We start from the raw sequence: 17,514 nt of genomic DNA, 5'->3' as shown, positions 1-17,514 counted from the left end.
ACCTTACAATAGAAAAAGAATGTGTGGCTCAAGTTGTAGAGTACCTGCCTACTAAGCATAAGGCCCTCAATTCAATTCCCAGGGCTGCTAAATATAAATAAATAAATACTCAGAAATCAAACTAAGGAAGTGAAAGAGAGCTCTCCATTGATACTATAGTGTTTTTTAAATAAGTTTTTTATTGTGAAAATGCTGTACAGAGGGGTTACAGTTACATGAGCAAGGTAATGAGTACATTTCTTGTCAAGCATTGCTGCCTCCTCCTTTGTTTTTCCTTTACCATCCCTTCCCTCCCACCTCCTCAACTACACTCCCCCTTCTCCACCCCCACACCTCACCTAAATTGTAAAGTTTGTTTTTCAATATAGTATCTTGTACAGCTCATTGTGGCAGTGGGTATCCCTATTTAAACAATTTGTTTTCTCCCTTCCCCTCCCCAAATTATACCAACATCAAATACAGTGAAAACAGGGGCTATACCATGGACGAGGTATACAAAGCAACAAAAAAAAATCACATGGTACCTTATAATTACATTAGAAACAATAGCAAGAAAGAAAAAACCACTTGTGTCCCTACCTTGGGGTTCATTTCGCTTAACATCATCTTATCTGAACTTTTCTGCTTGTCTAAGATGTATACTAGTTATTGCAAGTAAGGGAAACCATGCGACCTATGTTTCTTTGGGCCTGGTTTATTTCACTTAATATAATTTTTTCCAAGTCTTTCCATTTCCTAACAAATGAGGTGAGGTCATTCTTTCTGATGGAGGAATAGAATTCCGTTGTGTGTGTGTGTGTGTAAATACACACACACACACACACACACACACACACACACACACACACACACATATGGGTTGGTTCCGTATCTTAGCTATGGTAAATAATGCTGCAATAATGCTGCATAGTTGTGCTGGTAGCTTTAGTATGGTCTTGTTTGTGATCATTTGGGTAAATGCCCAAAAGTGGGATTGCTGGGTCATAGGGGAGCTCTATGTGGAGTCTTTAAAAAAAAATTTTTTTGGGGGGTTCCAGTTGTGGGGCCTGAACTCTGGGCCTGGGCACTGTCCCTCAGCTTTTCAGCTCAAGGCTAGCACTCTACCACTTCCAGCTTTTTTCTTTTTGCTAATGTGGTGCTGAGGAATCGAACCCAGGGTCTCATGCATACAAGGCAAGCACTCTACCACCGAGCCACCTTCCCAGCCTAATGTGGAGTCTTTTGAGGAACCTCCATACTACCTTCCAAATTGGTTGAACAAGTTTACACTCTCACCAAAATGCAGTAGGGTTCCCTTCTGGCCACATTCCCTCCAGCATCTGTTGTTACTAGAGTTCTTGATTATAGCCATTCTAACTGAGGTGAGGTGGAATCTCAGTGTTGTTTTGATTTGCATTTCTTTTATGGCTAGAGAGGCTGAGCATTTCTTCATGTGTCTATTGGCTATTCTTATTTCCTCTTCAGAGAAGTTTCTCTTTAAGTCTTTAGCCCACTTATTAATCGAGCAGTCGTTTCTTTGAGGGTTTGTTGTTGGGGATTAAATTGAAATTGAAGACATTAGGAAGTAGAAAGACTTTTTGTTTTTCTGTCAGAATTAATATCATGAAAATGATAATACTGCCTAGGGCAATCTACAAATTCAACCTACAAATTCAAAATATCAATGTCATTCTTCACTGAGAAAGAGAAAACAATCCAAAAATTCATATCCAGAAAAGCCCTTGAATCACAAAAAGTAATCCTGGGCAAAAAAGTAATGCTGGCTACTTGGCTACTGAGCTATAGTATTGAACAAGCTTGATACTGGTATTAAAAACAGGCCCAAGGACCAATGGAACAGAATAGAAGACTCAGAAATAAACTGAAAAACCTACAACAGCCATCAAATATTTGATAGAAAAGCCAAAAACATAGGATGAAAAAAAGCCTCTTTAGCACATGATAATGAGAAAACTGGATATCCACATTCAGAGAAAATGGAAACTGGATCTATACATCACCCTGATCTAATATCAATTCAAAATGGATCAAAGACTTCAATGTAAGACCTGAAACCACAAAACTACTACAAGAAGGAGTAGAAGAAACATTAGGCAGGAAATTTCTGAGTAAAGTTTCAGGAGTTCAGCACATCAAAAATAGAACTGATGAATGGGAATTCATCAAACCAAGAAGTTTCTACACAGCAAAGGATGTAGGTGACCAGCTAAAACAACAGCCTACAGAATGGGAGAGAAGATCTTTGCCACTTATTCTCAGACAGTGACTTGATATCCAAGATATACAAAGTACTAAAGAAACTAAACCCTTAAGAATTAACAACCCAAATGATAAATGGACAAAGGAGATAAGACAATTCTCAGAAGTAAAAACTGCCAATCAAAACATGAAGAAATGATCAACATCTCTGGCCGGTAAAGGAAATGCAAATCAAAATAACACTGGGATTCCATCTCATCCCATTTAGAATGGCCATCACCAAGAATATAAACAACAGATGCTGGTGCAAATGTGGGGAGAAAGGAGCCCTAATACACTGTTGGTGGGAATGTCAACTTGTTCAACCACTGTGGATACCAGTTTGGAGATTCCTCAAAAACGTAAGCATAGAAGTCTCCTATGATGCAGCAATACCACTCTTGGGTATTATCCAAAAGATTGCAAATCAGAATACAGTAAAGCCTCTTGTACAACCAAGTCCCTTACTCATCATAGTTATGGTATGGAAACAGTTCAGATACCCTTCAATGGATAAATGGATCAAGAAAATGCAGTGTTATATATACACACATGGAATCTTACTCATACCTATGGAAGAATGATATTACATCATTTGCAAATAAATGGATCGTCCTGGAAAAATTATTTTAAGTGAAGTCAGGCCCAGAGGGATAAAGGATGCACCATTTCTTTCATATGTGGAATTAACAGCTCATTAATAAATACACAAGTAAATACATATGGGTCTGTGTGCAAGTGTACAAAAATGTATTAACCAAAGCATCATATTTGTAGGGGACAATTCAAACAGTGCAGATTCTTAGAAAAATGAACTCACTATCAAAAAAACACCACTTGATAGATATGGAAAATTCAGGGATAGGAAGGAAGGGAGGTAAATGAAAAGAGGATGCAGGGAGAAAATACAGTTATAATATTTAATGTATATCTTATAAAATTAAGGAAATTGAGGGAAGAAGTTGGGTTGGAGGGAAGGATGATGAAAGACATGACATCAATCAAAATGCATTGTACTCAAAAACCAATTGGTTGAATGAGAACTCCTTTGTACATCTACTTAAGATAAAAAAAAATAATTTTAAAAAACAGATCTAATATAGCCTTCACAGTTCTGCCTTCTATCACTTGACTTTACTGTGGTCTTTCCCAATGGATTGGAAGTTGTAATTCTTTCCCTGACTAATAGTGTGTGTGTGTGTGTGTGTATGTGTGTGTGTGTGTGTGTGTGTGTGTGTGTGTGTGTGTGTGTGTGTTTAGGTTACCTTTTGAGACTGTAGTATTTTATTCACCATAGTGCTACTGTCTAAATAAACAGAATTTGATTTCTTAGTGCAATACATGCTTAAATTTCATTCTTATCTATTTTTCATGTATATTGTATACAGGATAAGTGCATATATGGTATATTTCAAAGATATATTTTTCTTGCCTTGCTTGTGAATGCAAAACATACACATAGACACACACACAGAATATACACTAGTGGTTTGTAGGGTCTTATGTCTGGCAGGCTGATAATTTCTTGAAGAATTGGTCATTATAAGTTGTTAGCAAGCCAGGCACCAATGGCTCGTGCCTGTAATCCTAACTACTCAGGAGGCTGAGATCTGACTATTGCAGTTCAAAGCCAACCCAGGCAGGAAAAGCCATGAAACTTTTATCTCCAATAAACCATCAGAAAACCGGAAGTGGCGCTGTGGCTCAAGTGGTAAAGTGCTAGCCTTGAGCTAAAGAGCTCATGGACAGTGTTCAGGCCCAGAGTTCAAGTCCCATAACTGACAAGAAAAAAGTTGTTAGCAAATGCAGAATTTTTTGTTCACTTCAAATGCAGAATTATATGTATCTGGTGCTAAAGAGTGCTTGTTTCTTTTTCTTTTCAGGCAAGAAAACTGATCAGTGATTTTGCCATTATCTTGTCTATTCTCATATTTTGTGGGATAGATGCTCTGGTAGGTGTGGACACTCCAAAACTAATTGTGCCAAGCGAGTTCAAGGTAAGAAGATTTCTACCTTTGCATTGTTCCACTAATTCTTCTACTTTCTTCCTGCCTCTATCTCAATTTACCGTGACTATTTCAGTTAGCTTTGCATAAGGATTCATTTTTTCAAAAACTGTCCCTTATTAGGCTCACACAGTCAAATTTCTGCACCAAAATTAAATGGCAAGACTAGAATCAAAAGCAAAGGTTCCTACTGTATTGATTTTTATTTTTTTTTTAATTTAATTTTATTTTATTTGAGAACATACTGTACAGAGGGGCTACAATTACATGGGCAGGATAATGCATACATTTTGTATTGATTTTTATTTTAAAATAACTTGTAACATTACAAATATCTGAAGTATTTTCACATACCTGTCTCCTTGATCCAGATAATAATTCTAGGATATATGCTGCATAATAAAAATAAGATAAAATATACCTGTTTAAACTAGTGATGTTAAAGAATAGAATCAAAACTCAAGCTTTCTAGTCCAAATTAATTACCTTTTTACCTAACAGACACTTTGCCAAATACATTTATATATCATGTAAATTTTAGTTGTTACCAAAAAGACAGAATTATTTGTGAACCTATTGTATTATGTGGGTATAATGGATAAAACCTCCATTTGAGTCTTTTCCTCTTTTCTAGAACAGTATTCATCCTCTCTACTATTGAGATCACATATGGGCTAAGATATATTAAGCTGCCTGAATTTTAGTTGAACAGCTATGTAATAAGGAAGGAATATTTAGGGGACAGCAAATGATAATTTTGCATTGGGTCTGCCATTATATATGCATAATAAAAGATATGTTCTCACTCAACCAATCATCATTAATTGATTCAATATCTATTAAATGTTTGGAAATTTTCCTGGTACTAGAAAGTTAACAAAACAGCATCCCCTGCCTTTCCAACAGCCCATATCCTTTCTCTCCTTTTCTTTAAAAGATACCTTTAAGAAATGGCATCCTCTGGGAAGACTTTTGGTATTTACCAAAAATCTCCAGTCTATAACTTTCTATTTTTTAATATGTTGACTCTCCAAAAATAAAAGCCTGTACTCTCATTGATTTTTTTTCACCAAGTATCACATATCCACGTGATACTATTCTGAAGACTATTCTTTTCTTTGCTTTAAGCCAACAAGTCCAAACCGGGGATGGTTTATACCCCCATTCGGAGGAAACCCCTGGTGGGTATACCTTGCCGCTGCTATTCCTGCCTTGTTGGTCACTATTCTGATTTTCATGGACCAGCAAATCACAGCTGTGATTGTAAACAGGAAAGAACACAAACTCAAGGTAAGTGTCCATAATAATGGTTATCAATGACTTCTGAACTCCTTTCCATACTTTATACTACTAAGTGATTCAAAACAAAGACAGCTTTATTGTAAGTTAGACTTTGGCAGCGCATAGATCACCTGTGTTGACACAGATCCTCAATGCAATACCTGAGGGAAACTCACTTCAGTTTCAAGAAATATGGTTCACCCACCTATCCATCACTACCAAAGAGCGAATATCAATAATACTTTACCTCTTAGCCAGTCATCCTAATGTTGTTACCTGTCCTTAGTGAAGGAAATGATAATCAAAGATTAAATTAACCTATAATGAGCCCTGTTATATGTTAAATCAACTCATAATGTATTCTTTTCTTTGCATTAAAAATTTAGAATTGTGAAATATAACTGAATAGTTGCCTAGCATGCATAAGATCCTAGCACTGAAAATAAAATTAATTGTACATATTAATTTGATTTAGTGTAATAATTTGATACATATGTAGAAGGTATAATGATCAAATCAGGGCAATGAGTATTCCCATCTCTTTAAATATCATTTCTTGTGTTTGGAAACACTGAAGGCTTATTCATAATGATTTTTCAACGGTTTCAAGATGTTGCTAAGTATTTATATGCTAGTTTTGAAATCGTTGTCTCAGGGCATTACTGACCATAAGGTAAGGAGAAGCAAATGCTTTATTTTGTATACGTTACAGATTTCATTTGTTATATGCCTTAAAAAATGCTTTAGTGGTCTGAAACATCTTTCAAGACAGCTGCATAAATGTTCTTACCTTATATCATGTTTTCCATTTCTAGTGACTTTAGGTCACAAATAGTTTCATAAATACCCTCTGGTGAAGTAAGAGATGAATCATAACACTAATAGAAGTTAAAACATATTGGATTCCTGCTGTGAGTCAGGCCACATTGTAAGAACTTCATATTATATGTCAACTTATTACTTCTTTTTATAATAGCTATGTAAGGGAAGCAAGATGATGCATCAGCATCCATCACTCAGAAAGCAGGAGGGGAAACTTCTAAGAAAGGAATTCAGCAGAAGTATTACAGAAGGATTGTTTGACTATAAGAAACTCACTGGGCCAAGAATAGGAGAGATGAGGAAGGTTTTGATAAACTGTCCAATTAGAACTGTAGATCACAGAGAGAAAGAAGTAAATCCTAGAACTAATACGACTGGGAGGAGGAGGAAGAAATAAGCACTTTGGACAGGAGGGGAAGCTGAGATTTTGAGGGTCTTATAGGAGAGAAAACTAATTGATGGACTGGTACAGTGTGTGACCAGTTCCTAAAGTATATTGAGATGCCATTCATCAAGCTTGGAAGTTGGTGAAACCAGAGTTCTGGAAGTCTCCTTTGCATCACAGGAGGGTGGTAAAGCAGAAGCTCATGGGATAGTTGCTGAAATCAAAAAGGAGGTATTCAATGGTAGGGAGTATAATAATTCTCTAGTATATTTAGTGACATGGGGGATAGGGTGAAGAATAACTTGAACTCCAGCAGAAGTTGTTTTTCAGGAAGCATGAGCGTAAGTGGCACTTACCCTCACCTAATATACAAAGTTAAAGAGAGAAATTGATTTTCATTGTAGGACAAGCATTTCTACTAATCTTTTAGAAAATACCATCTTGGTTCTCTGTCATTTATATCAGGAAATTTTAGCAAGTCAAGGAAGGCATGTATCCTCACTGTATATTTTATATTAGTAAGGAATTTTTTTTGTGGGGGAGGTCAGTCATGGGGCTTGAACTCTGGGCCTGGGTGCTGTCCCTGAGCTCTTCAAATCAAGGCTAGCGCTCTACCACTTTGAGCCAGAGTGCCACTACCAGTTTTCTGGTGGATAATTTGGAGATAAGAGTCTCATGGACTTTGCTGCCTGGGCTAGCTTTGAAGCATAATCCTTAGCTCTCAGCCTCCTAAATAGCTAGGATTATAGGCCTGAGCCACCAGCACCCAGCTAGTAAGGGATTTTTGTTATTGCTTTAATTTATCAAAGGGCTAGAAATTGATATTTGCTAATATATTTTTATTTCTAAAAATTTGAAATACTTTTCATTTTAATCTATGGTTGACTGTGTACCTCTGGAGATAAATGCTTATTCTTTTGTTGTTTTTAACCAAGTTTTCTTTTGAATGTAGAATTTAGCAAATTAAGGATTTGTAAAATATAGAAAAAATGTATTCCCCTGGACCTCATAGAAAACATTAGAAAATTGAGATAAATTAGTAATTGCCTGTTGAAATAAGATGTGAGTGGCTAGTAAACAAGTTTTCATCACTTTTAGAGCTGCTTATTGGAAATTATTCTGCTGGATAATGATAGTCATGGAACAAGTACTAGTCTTTTGTTAGAAACGTAATGTTACCATGGACATTTCATCATGGCTTTTCACTCTGGAAATGGTTGTGTTCACGTTGTGCACCTAGGAAATGAGAGCTGCAGAATATGATAGTTGGACTTGTCTAAAATTGTAAAGGGCCCTGGGTACTGTGAAGTTCTTACAAAAGAGAAATCTGAAGCAGTAAGGGAGGTGGGCACTCTAACCTAAGAGGAATCTCTTTGGGTGGCATTGGCTTTGGCTCCCTGTAGGTGGTTCTAGCTGTCGGCTCGGTTAGAGACAGGATCTATCTTTCCACTCGGATGAACAGTTCTGTACCAAGGTACTTGGCTGTTTGGGGCTATCATTTTCAGTTAGTTATATCCTGCATTATCCCTGCAGAGTGCTCAAAAACAAACCATTTCTCCAAAGTGGAGACTTCTCCAAGGTCATTCCTGAGGTATTGGCAGTCAGAGGCAGGCAGAATCAGCTTTTGACTGCAAAACCAAAGCTACTGCTCCCAAAGAAAATGATATCAAGAGTGTCAGAGGTTGTATAAAGGAAGGAGAAGTCATTTAAAACAGGTACCTGGAAATGCATATTGGATCATTGGGGCAGCTGTCACTGTGACTCCATTGTTACTGCTGAGGTTTGAACTTAGGCCTTACACTTGCTAGGTAGGTTCACTTGCCTTATGCCTCCATCCTTTTTGGCTCTGGTTATTATTTTTGAGACGGGGTGTTAATTTTGACCTGGATGGCCATTCTTCTATTTATGCTTTCCCTGTAGTTGTTCTGTGGGATGAGGTCTTATCAACTTTTTGCCTGAGCTGATATGAAACCACAATCCTCCCCAACTCAGAACTTCCACTAGCTGGGGTGACAGGCAGACACAAATATGAGACAGACTCAAAAAAAAAAAAAACAAATATGAGACAGAATCTCACAGACTTTTTGCCTAAGCTACCTTCAAACCCTCATCTTCCTAATCATCACCTCCGAAGTAGCTAGGACTATATGTGTGACTACTGGCACCCAACTTTAGGACACCTTTTGTGGTAAAACCCTAACCAAGGTGTGATTTTTTTCAGATCATTTGATTTTGTTTATGACTCAAAATGCCACTGTATGCTATCTTTATTTTTTTCTGTTACAGTCATTATAGCCTTCCTTGGTCTTTTAATTTCATGTCTAGATTTTTTTAAAAAGATTTAGCCATGTTAGTAGTCACTTTTCTTGCTTTCAGAAGCGCTAGAATTTTAAAGTTCTGTTCTTACCCACTAGTCTGTAGTTTTGAACTTTACAGATTGGCCTTTCAACCCTTTGCCTCTCCTCCCCTACCCCCACCTCCCCATCCATAAAGAATGTCCTTTTCCCTGTGAGATGACTTCCACCTACATGTAAAGTGATTCTTTCCAAACACTAGCAAGTGCCCTGGTCAGTTGACCTGTACAGCTTCTCTTTATATGATAGTTTCTTTTACTAGGTTTTCTGACTAGAACACTCTTCTCCTTACTCTTCAACAATTGCTATTTATCAAAATCCTCTTTATCCTTTAAGATCCTGGAAACATACCCTCCCCAGTCTCACCGACCTTCATCCCTAATCTAATTTGTGTTGTGCTTGCTTTGGGGTTTTGTATCTTAGCATACTTATATTATTGTCACTGGTCACATATGGCTCACAGTGTTTATTTTTGGTGATTACTTCAATCCTTACTTCTAGACTACAGTGTTTTCAGAATCAAGGCCATAATTTCATCCTTCTTTTCAGTTCTTAGGTTGCCCATCCTGATTCTATAAGGTAGATGCAATAAATACTTGTAACTGTAGATTTTATTATTTTGAACACATGGTTCTCAAAGTTACTATGCTGTGTGAGATAGACAACCACTAAAAAGCATGCCCAGTTACCTCCAGTTCTCAGTGAGTGCTTCCATTCATCGAAGTCCCTCAGAGAGCTTTGGTGAGATCATTGTAGGCTTTCTCTGCACTTGTAGGTATCATTCTCAAATGCCTGTGAGCCTCTGTTTGGAGTGCATTATCATTTTCATAAAGCCTGAGTCCCTTAATCTGGTTATCATGAGACTTGTCATATTATCCCATAAAGCAGCAATACTGTGAGTGTCCTGGTAGGCTTCTAGCATGAGTGCTGAGTGTGTTTATGCATGTATATGTATTGATGGTGATTTCTCTTGTAGTCTTACTTTTCCACCCCATGAAATATAAGCTGATAAGCCAGCCTTTACCTCTCCTACGCTTTTGATTCTGTGGATTGATTCCTAAATTACTTTTGTTCTGTATCAGCACAGTGTATAGAATTTCTAAGAGAAATAAATTTTTACTTCCCCTCCTTGTACTCAAAATAATACCCAGTTCCAGAAGACAGAATTTCCTTCAGGATTATGGTCATGAAGACAAGAACATTTTTTAGACTTTAAAGGGCATAATTAACCTTTTGAGCATGTATGGAGTGTTTGCATTGGACAGAATATTTGTGTTAAGTGTTGAAGGCAAAAGTTGGTCTACTTTAGAGATTTTTCCTATTCATCCTCATGTCCAGTGTCAAGATTAAAACTGGCCACACTTCCTTTTGTGTCTTCTGTGTACATTATATTATTTGTTTTCTCATCTGGCTTCCCTTTCTAGTCTGTATTTTTTTTATAAGGGCAGATATTCCATCATCCTATCACAGGGCCTACCACAGAATAGGTATTCAATAAATGTTTATTAAATAATTTTACATGCAAAGATAGGAGCTAATACAAAGTCCCAGGAGATGGTTGTTTGGTATGTTGAGGAACATATCACAGGCCTGTGTGACTGGAACATAAGGAGATTATGATTGAAAATGAAGCCAGAGGGATAGGGGTTAGATCCAAATGGATCACCTCCAGCCATGTTGACACCTGGAAAGGTGAGAAAGGATTTGAAGCCCTGCACCTTTTCCCCCTTCATTTCCCCACTCTGAATTCAAACAATTATGATTTCCCAAAAGGAAACATTATATACAGGTGGAATAATATATTTGTTAGCCTGTTCTCCTGAGCAGATCTTTTTTTTTGTACTTAAACATGGACTAAGTGCTTTTCGTTCTTCTGTCTGCTTCTCGGACTGTCCTGCCATCCTCTTTGGGAACATGGTTATATCCATCTGTGCAAGCCAGAGGTAAACTCTTGGCATTTCATTGAGAGCATAACAGTGTTCAGACAAACAGTAATAGGATCCTAAAGGATAACAATGATTGGGTTCCTCCTGTAACTCACTTCCTTAATTTCCCAAGCCATCCCTTCTTTACCCTTGGATTGGTCCACCTGTGGCTCTTAGTACTCATGCTTCCATGCTGGGAACATGGACTTCTCTGTCTCCTCAGTCTCCGAGAGGGCATAGGTATTCTGTTCCTTCATAAACAGAGCATAGAAATATAACCATAGAATAACATTGCAGACACATTTAACACTATTTATTTAGTGAGTAAAAGAGCACAGAACTTGGTTGCCCCATCTGCTCTTCCAGTCAGTAAATGTTATTGTGACCACTGGTACTATTTGAAATTAGCCTCTTCTGGTTAAGGAGAGGTATCCATTACCTTTATGATGATGGCTAGTCGGTTGTTAAACAATTATGTTCATATGCTAGCAATAGCCAGAAATGATCGTTATACCATCTCACATTGTTTGGGGATCCTTATATATGCCATCCAGATGAACAGCATCGTGTTAAATACAATTCAACAGATAAGGCAGAGTGCATACTTTTAAGGATTCTATCCTGCTTGTGTTAATAAGAAGCAATACCACTATGACAAAGACTAAAATCTCCATTTGTTGAGCCCAGTATGTAGCAGTTACTGTCATTCAAGTTGCTACAGTATGCTTCTACAGAGTAACTATTTCATTGAATAACTCAGAGTAACTCTTCAAAGTAGGCATATATCCCAATCATTCTGATAACAAAGGACAGACAGCCTTCTCAAGCATGGATGCAGAGGGGTTAATTTAGAAGTACCATGTGAAGCAGTGACTTAATTCTTAAGTTAAAGCAGCATCCAGAGCTACTGTAGAGGAGGTAATGGCTCCTGCAGCTACCAGAAGTAGGCAGCTGTGTGAGAGTAACAAAGTTCCCCCAAGGAGCTTACCTTCTATAGATAGTTTTGTGAAGCAAAATGAGTTGGCTTCTTTTACTAATGTGAACTCCCACGTGGAATCACAGCTTGGCAGCAAATGTAACCATTGTCTCATTGTCTCTTTTTTCCTCTGCAGAAAGGAGCTGGGTATCACTTGGATCTCTTTTGGGTGGCTATCCTCATGGTGGTGTGCTCCTTCATGGCTCTCCCATGGTATGTGGCCGCTACCGTCATCTCCATTGCTCACATAGACAGTTTGAAGATGGAGACAGAGACTTCTGCACCCGGAGAACAACCTAAATTTCTAGGAGTGAGGTGAGTTAAGTTGGGGTCAGGGGGAAGACTCTACAAATCATCCTCGGTGAATATCTATCTGTCAAGCGTAAGGAAATGAGCAAATCTGGAGTAGAGGGGTGTGTTGATGACTTTCTTATTTCTAAATTTTCGGTTCCATTATAATGTCTAGTTTTTTTTTTAATAATCAGAAAGAGTTTTGATTAAAATTTGTAGTTTATTTCTTCTGGTACATAAATTTCCTTTGATGAGAAAAAGATGAAAAGATATAATCCGAAATATAAGCAGGTTATTCGTTTTCCTTAATATGAAGGTGCTCGTGGTGCCAAAGTACCAACTGTATCTCTATCATATGGAAAGGCCCTTAAAATGTTGGTTCTGCTTATGATTTACAATATTGAGTGGAGGAAAATGGATTCTTATATTCCAATCTATTTTCTGTCTCCATAAGTACTTAGAAACTTTGATCTTCCAGTGTTAAATATGCGTAGCCATGAAGAACACTGGTAGAAGACCTTTATGCTCTCCTCCACTGGGTGCTTTTTTGTTTGTTTATTTTTTGTGTTTTTTTTTTGTCTGTCGTGGGGCTTGAACTCTGGGCCTGGGTGCTATCCCTCAGCTCTTCAGCTCAAGGCTACCACTCTACCACTTGAGCACAGCACCACTTTCAGTTTTCTAGTAATTTGTTGAATATAAGAGTTTCACGGACTTACCTGCCTGGGCTGGCTTTGAACCACAAACCTCAGATCTCAGCTTCCTGAGTAGCTAGGATTATAGGCATAAGCCACTGGCATCTGGCTTGTTTTGTTTTTTTGCAACAAACCCTGGTCATAAGTGCTTGGTTGCATAGCTCACAGGGCAAAGCCGTTATTTCCCACACCTCAACAGTGGGTGATTCTTTCTTGGGGGGAAGGTGAGAGGGTAGGTGTTGGATGGGAATCATATTTGTTAGAAAGTACTTTCGTTGTTGTAGATTTGGAAATGAGACTGGTGTGATTTATTGCACTCAATGAAATTTCTCTGAGCTATTTGTTAATTAGATTGTGGGACAATGTAACATCTGTCTTCTATGAAAGAAGGTATAATTACACAACAGGACCAGTTGTTTAAAAAATAAGGGCTTTAAGGAGGTCTGTAATTGATGGACCAAGAGCAAGTGATCTTTTTCTTGATTTTTAAAGGAGCAGAACTTGAACAGATCATTTCTTTCTTCATGAATTCAAATCATGTATTGCAATAGCTTCAAGAGAATTTTTTATAGCTATGTTGAATTCATACCATGTTGTTGAGGTGTATTCATTACGGGATAAACACCTTGACTGTTCTAGACAAATACTGATTTGGTCAATGTATCATTTATTTTTTTAAGGTAAGAAGACAAGAGCATGTTTTTGAAAACAAGAGGTAGATTGGTGGTAATCTTTTGATTTGGTTTCAGGGAACAAAGAGTCACTGGAACCCTTGTGTTTATTCTGACTGGTCTGTCAGTCTTTATGGCTCCCATCTTGAAGGTAAATATGAGTAACACTTGCCTCTTCCTCTTTCTCAAAACATTGCTAAATAATTGCACATGTGAAGGGTGAAATACTTCTAAGATTCCCTAACACTGTCATTGAAAGAGGACTTTAAACAATGTTTATTTTGATTTCTTTCTAATCCTTGAACCTAGCCCTCATTTTTATTTTCACACTTATTTGACTGAACCACATAGAATTGCTAGTATTCAATCCTGACCCACGAGGGAAGTGTTCTTACAGTTCAGTTTGACTAATCTTCATCCCCTCTGCTCATATACTTTCCACTTCTCCTGTCTTCCTGTTCATCATTTCTTCCATTAACTTCCTACTGGTACCTAAATCCTTCTCCTCTTCTCTTGGGCTCTGAATACCATAAAGGATTCAGAATACTGATTTTGAAATTTCCACCTATTTTTAATTATTGCTGTGCTTCGACTTTGTTTGAGCTAGAAGGCCTAATAATCATTATAAGGGAAATGAGAGTAAACTTATGGATTCCTAATCGGAGAACTTTTGAGAAAGAAAAATAACATGGTAGAATAGTTGGAAACATTTAGAATCAACACATAGATTTAGACGAGATGCTAAATGTCTGCCTACATAGAATATGTAGAAACAACATGTGAAGGACTTTTTTTTAAATCACTATTTTAAAGGTGATGTACAGAGGAGTTACAGTTACATAATTCAGATGAGTACATTCCTTTTTGAACAGTGTCACCTCTTCCCTTGTTTTCTCACAGTTTTTCCCTCCTGAAGCCCCTACAAATTTTCACCATAGTGTCTAGTGTCATTGCTACATTTGTTCACTCTTTGTCTCCTCCTTTCTGTGTCGCCCCTTACTCTCCCCAAGACAGATAAACTTACAAAAAGATACAAAAGATACAAAAATCCAATGACAAAGGAGGAAAAAAATAACAAAAACAAACAGCAATTTTTTTAAAAACCGTCTAGTTCCCATTTCTTGGAGTTTATTTCAATAAACATCATTTTATATGATCATATGCACATGGTTATTGAGCCTTTTTGATCCTTTCCTAAGAATATGTGAAGGACTTTTTAAGAGAAGAAATATATAAAAGAAAGGTCAGCTATATCTGTTCCTGAAGCTTCCAGTTTTCTTTTGTAATATAATCTTTGTGTCCTCTTTTTTCCTCTTACAGAAATGATGGTAGCTAATGCTGTGTCTTGCACCACAGCATACAGCACCAAAATTACCCATAGCCCTAACATCTTTGAACAATCACTGTGATGGATATAAGTCCAAATTTAAACAAATTAAATTTTTAAGATTTTAAAATACTCATTTACTTACATAGTACATTGTTCTAGAGAATTCAAACAAGGGCTGCAACTGTGGCTCAAGTAAGTATAGTATAGGCCCTGAGTTCAAAACCCCAGTACTACCCCCTTTTTTTTGTAAACTAACAATTTAACAATACACGGTGACCAATGCAGTTCAATACGCAGTGAAACTAACAATTTTACAATACAGGCAGTGAAAAGCAAAACCCTCCATTTCTCACAGATTTGCAAATTTTATATAACAGTAGAAAAGTAGAACTTTAGTACCTATAAATTGACCTATAACTAACTCAGCCTTCAAGGTATTAAGACTAGTGCATATATTAGGTACAAAATAACTGGCAGTTAAAGTATTAATTTAAAACATTTAATATTTATATTAAATAGTTAACTAAAATATTCATTTATATTAGGTGCCTACAATGTCAGTTGTCTGGTTAAATTAAGTTCTGTCTAGATTCACAACTGAATCTAGTGCTATGTTTCTTCTGGTAACACATGGAAAGTTAAGATTAAAAAAAAAAACACCTCAGGGACATTGTTTCTGGTTATGTGCAGAAAGCCTTGAAAAAGTCCAAAGCCTATGTCCACTAGGGACTAAGGGAAATCTGTTGGCATCTTGGCCAATACAAATCAAGTTCTTTGGAGTTTGGCAGGTCTTGTGAGTTCTCAGCATCTAGTCTACCATCAAATGCTTTAATGCTCCTCTGTCACCTGTAGACACCAGCATGCAGCTGGTGGCAGTGCCTAATCTTATAAGCAATGAGACTTCACCTGGAGTGATCATTTCAAGACAGTCATTTTAAGCAATTGTGACCCCATATTGTGGGAAGCTGTGCTAGAAATGAATGTTTCCCTGGTGTTTCCTGAAAACATTTTATGGGAACTTCTAGAGCATAGCCATTAGGGAGGGTTAAATGGACAAATCTCACAACACTTCAGATTTATTTATTACCACCAAGTCCCTCATTTTACCTTTTATTTGTATAAGATTTCTTTCCAGTAATATAGTAGACATATAACTACAAATACTTTTTATTAATAATATGCAGATACATTTAAAACTTTTCCGTGTACTTGCGTGACAGCAAATCGTCTCATGTTGAGAGTCTGTCAGCTGAATGCTCATGGATGATTGTAAAGGGAAACGGCGCAGGTGCAGTGTAAATTGTAACTTTTAGGAAGATTGCAAAACTTGCAATCTGGTAACAGCTCTTCCTGCTTTCTCATCTTGTACCATGTATGGCTGCAGAGGAGTTACAGTGGAAAGCCCTTTTACTCTTTAGCACCTTCATATCTACAGAGATTGCAGACTAAAGCCAGGAGGAGATAGAGAGAAGTTAGGATTGGCCAGCATGAGCCTGCTTTTTCGTTTGGCAGGCCTTGACCAGCCCAAACTCTACTCCCCTCTCTTTCCACTGCTAGTATTCATGACTGTGGCTTTTTCTGTCTGGTGACTTTGGTTAACCTGACCGGTCATTGAATGCATCCACGGAAAAAAGGTAATTCAGAAAACATTTTTAAACAAGATTTTACACAAAATACAGGAAATAAACTGCTTTGTCAATATTGCTCACAATGTATCCTTAAAAAAAAAAACCTGTATTTGAAAACAGCAAGAGTAAAGTAGCATTGGCAATTGAGATTCCTTCCCTCAATAAGTTAGGTTGTTCTTTCTTTCATGACTCCTGATACTGGCAGTTAGCTGCAGATCATGTGCTGAATTACTACTGAATTTTGGTGAATTGTGTGCATTCATTGAAGATCCCTTGTTAGCTCATTTGAAAAGTCAATACAGGAAGAAGCAGATGTTAGAGGTGCAATTTAACTTAAATCTGTAAATTACAACTAAGGAAAAGTCATGATCAATCATTAACATCAGAATTCACCCAGAAAGGAGGTTGACTTGGAAGAGGGGACTTTGTTCTTTCATGTGACTCTGTATGTTTTTTAAAGCAACAGTTGACAAGTTCAGAGAATAGTTGAACTTGAGAGTCCGCCTTTGAAAGTTAGATCAGATGAATGGGAATGAGAGAAATGTGTAACTTTTACTTTACTTTTTTCAAAGGAAATGGCTCAACACCTTCCCTGCCTTCTCCCTTCTTCTCCCTACAACTTTAATGGCCCACAATGAGCTGAACAATTTTCTCTCATGCATCAAGTAGTGGAAGTAGTTGTTCTCCCTGCTTGCTTAAGCAAGCTTACTTTGAACATGAAGTTTATGACCTCCGTTTTGATCTCTGTGCCGAAATCTGTCTTTCATGTGGAGGAATGTAAAGAATTATAGTGTGCCAGCACCGAGTTCATGAGGATAGCCCTTGACCCTAACCAGTTACAGTCATACAGCCCTCAAAGAGCTGAATCGCATGGCTGGTTCAGCACAGAACTTCTGGGAAGCAAGAATAACTGGC

At 37.4% G+C, this 17,514-nt stretch overlaps 1 protein-coding gene across 3 annotated transcripts in view; it reads left to right on the top strand.

Annotated features, from left to right (window-relative positions):
* Positions 1-17,514, top strand: part of Slc4a4 (solute carrier family 4 member 4) — a 366,043-nt gene that overhangs the window by 327,968 nt on the left and 20,561 nt on the right. For all 3 annotated transcript variants that reach the window (XM_070012959.1, XM_070012960.1, XM_070012961.1), the window contains exons 17-20: positions 4,122-4,235; positions 5,373-5,534; positions 12,124-12,302; positions 13,720-13,792. In XM_070012959.1, coding sequence (XP_069869060.1) covers positions 4,122-4,235; positions 5,373-5,534; positions 12,124-12,302; positions 13,720-13,792 — 528 coding nt within the window. The remainder of the gene's footprint in view (positions 1-4,121; positions 4,236-5,372; positions 5,535-12,123; positions 12,303-13,719; positions 13,793-17,514) is intronic.

The sequence above is a fragment of the Dipodomys merriami genome, unplaced genomic scaffold (assembly GCF_024711535.1).
Source record: "Dipodomys merriami isolate MVZ:Mamm:240054 unplaced genomic scaffold, mDipMer1.0.p SCAF_9, whole genome shotgun sequence".
Taxonomy (NCBI): domain Eukaryota; kingdom Metazoa; phylum Chordata; class Mammalia; order Rodentia; family Heteromyidae; genus Dipodomys; species Dipodomys merriami.
The sequence above is the reverse complement of the archived record's forward strand: the minus strand, read 5'-3'. Positions and strand labels throughout refer to the sequence as shown.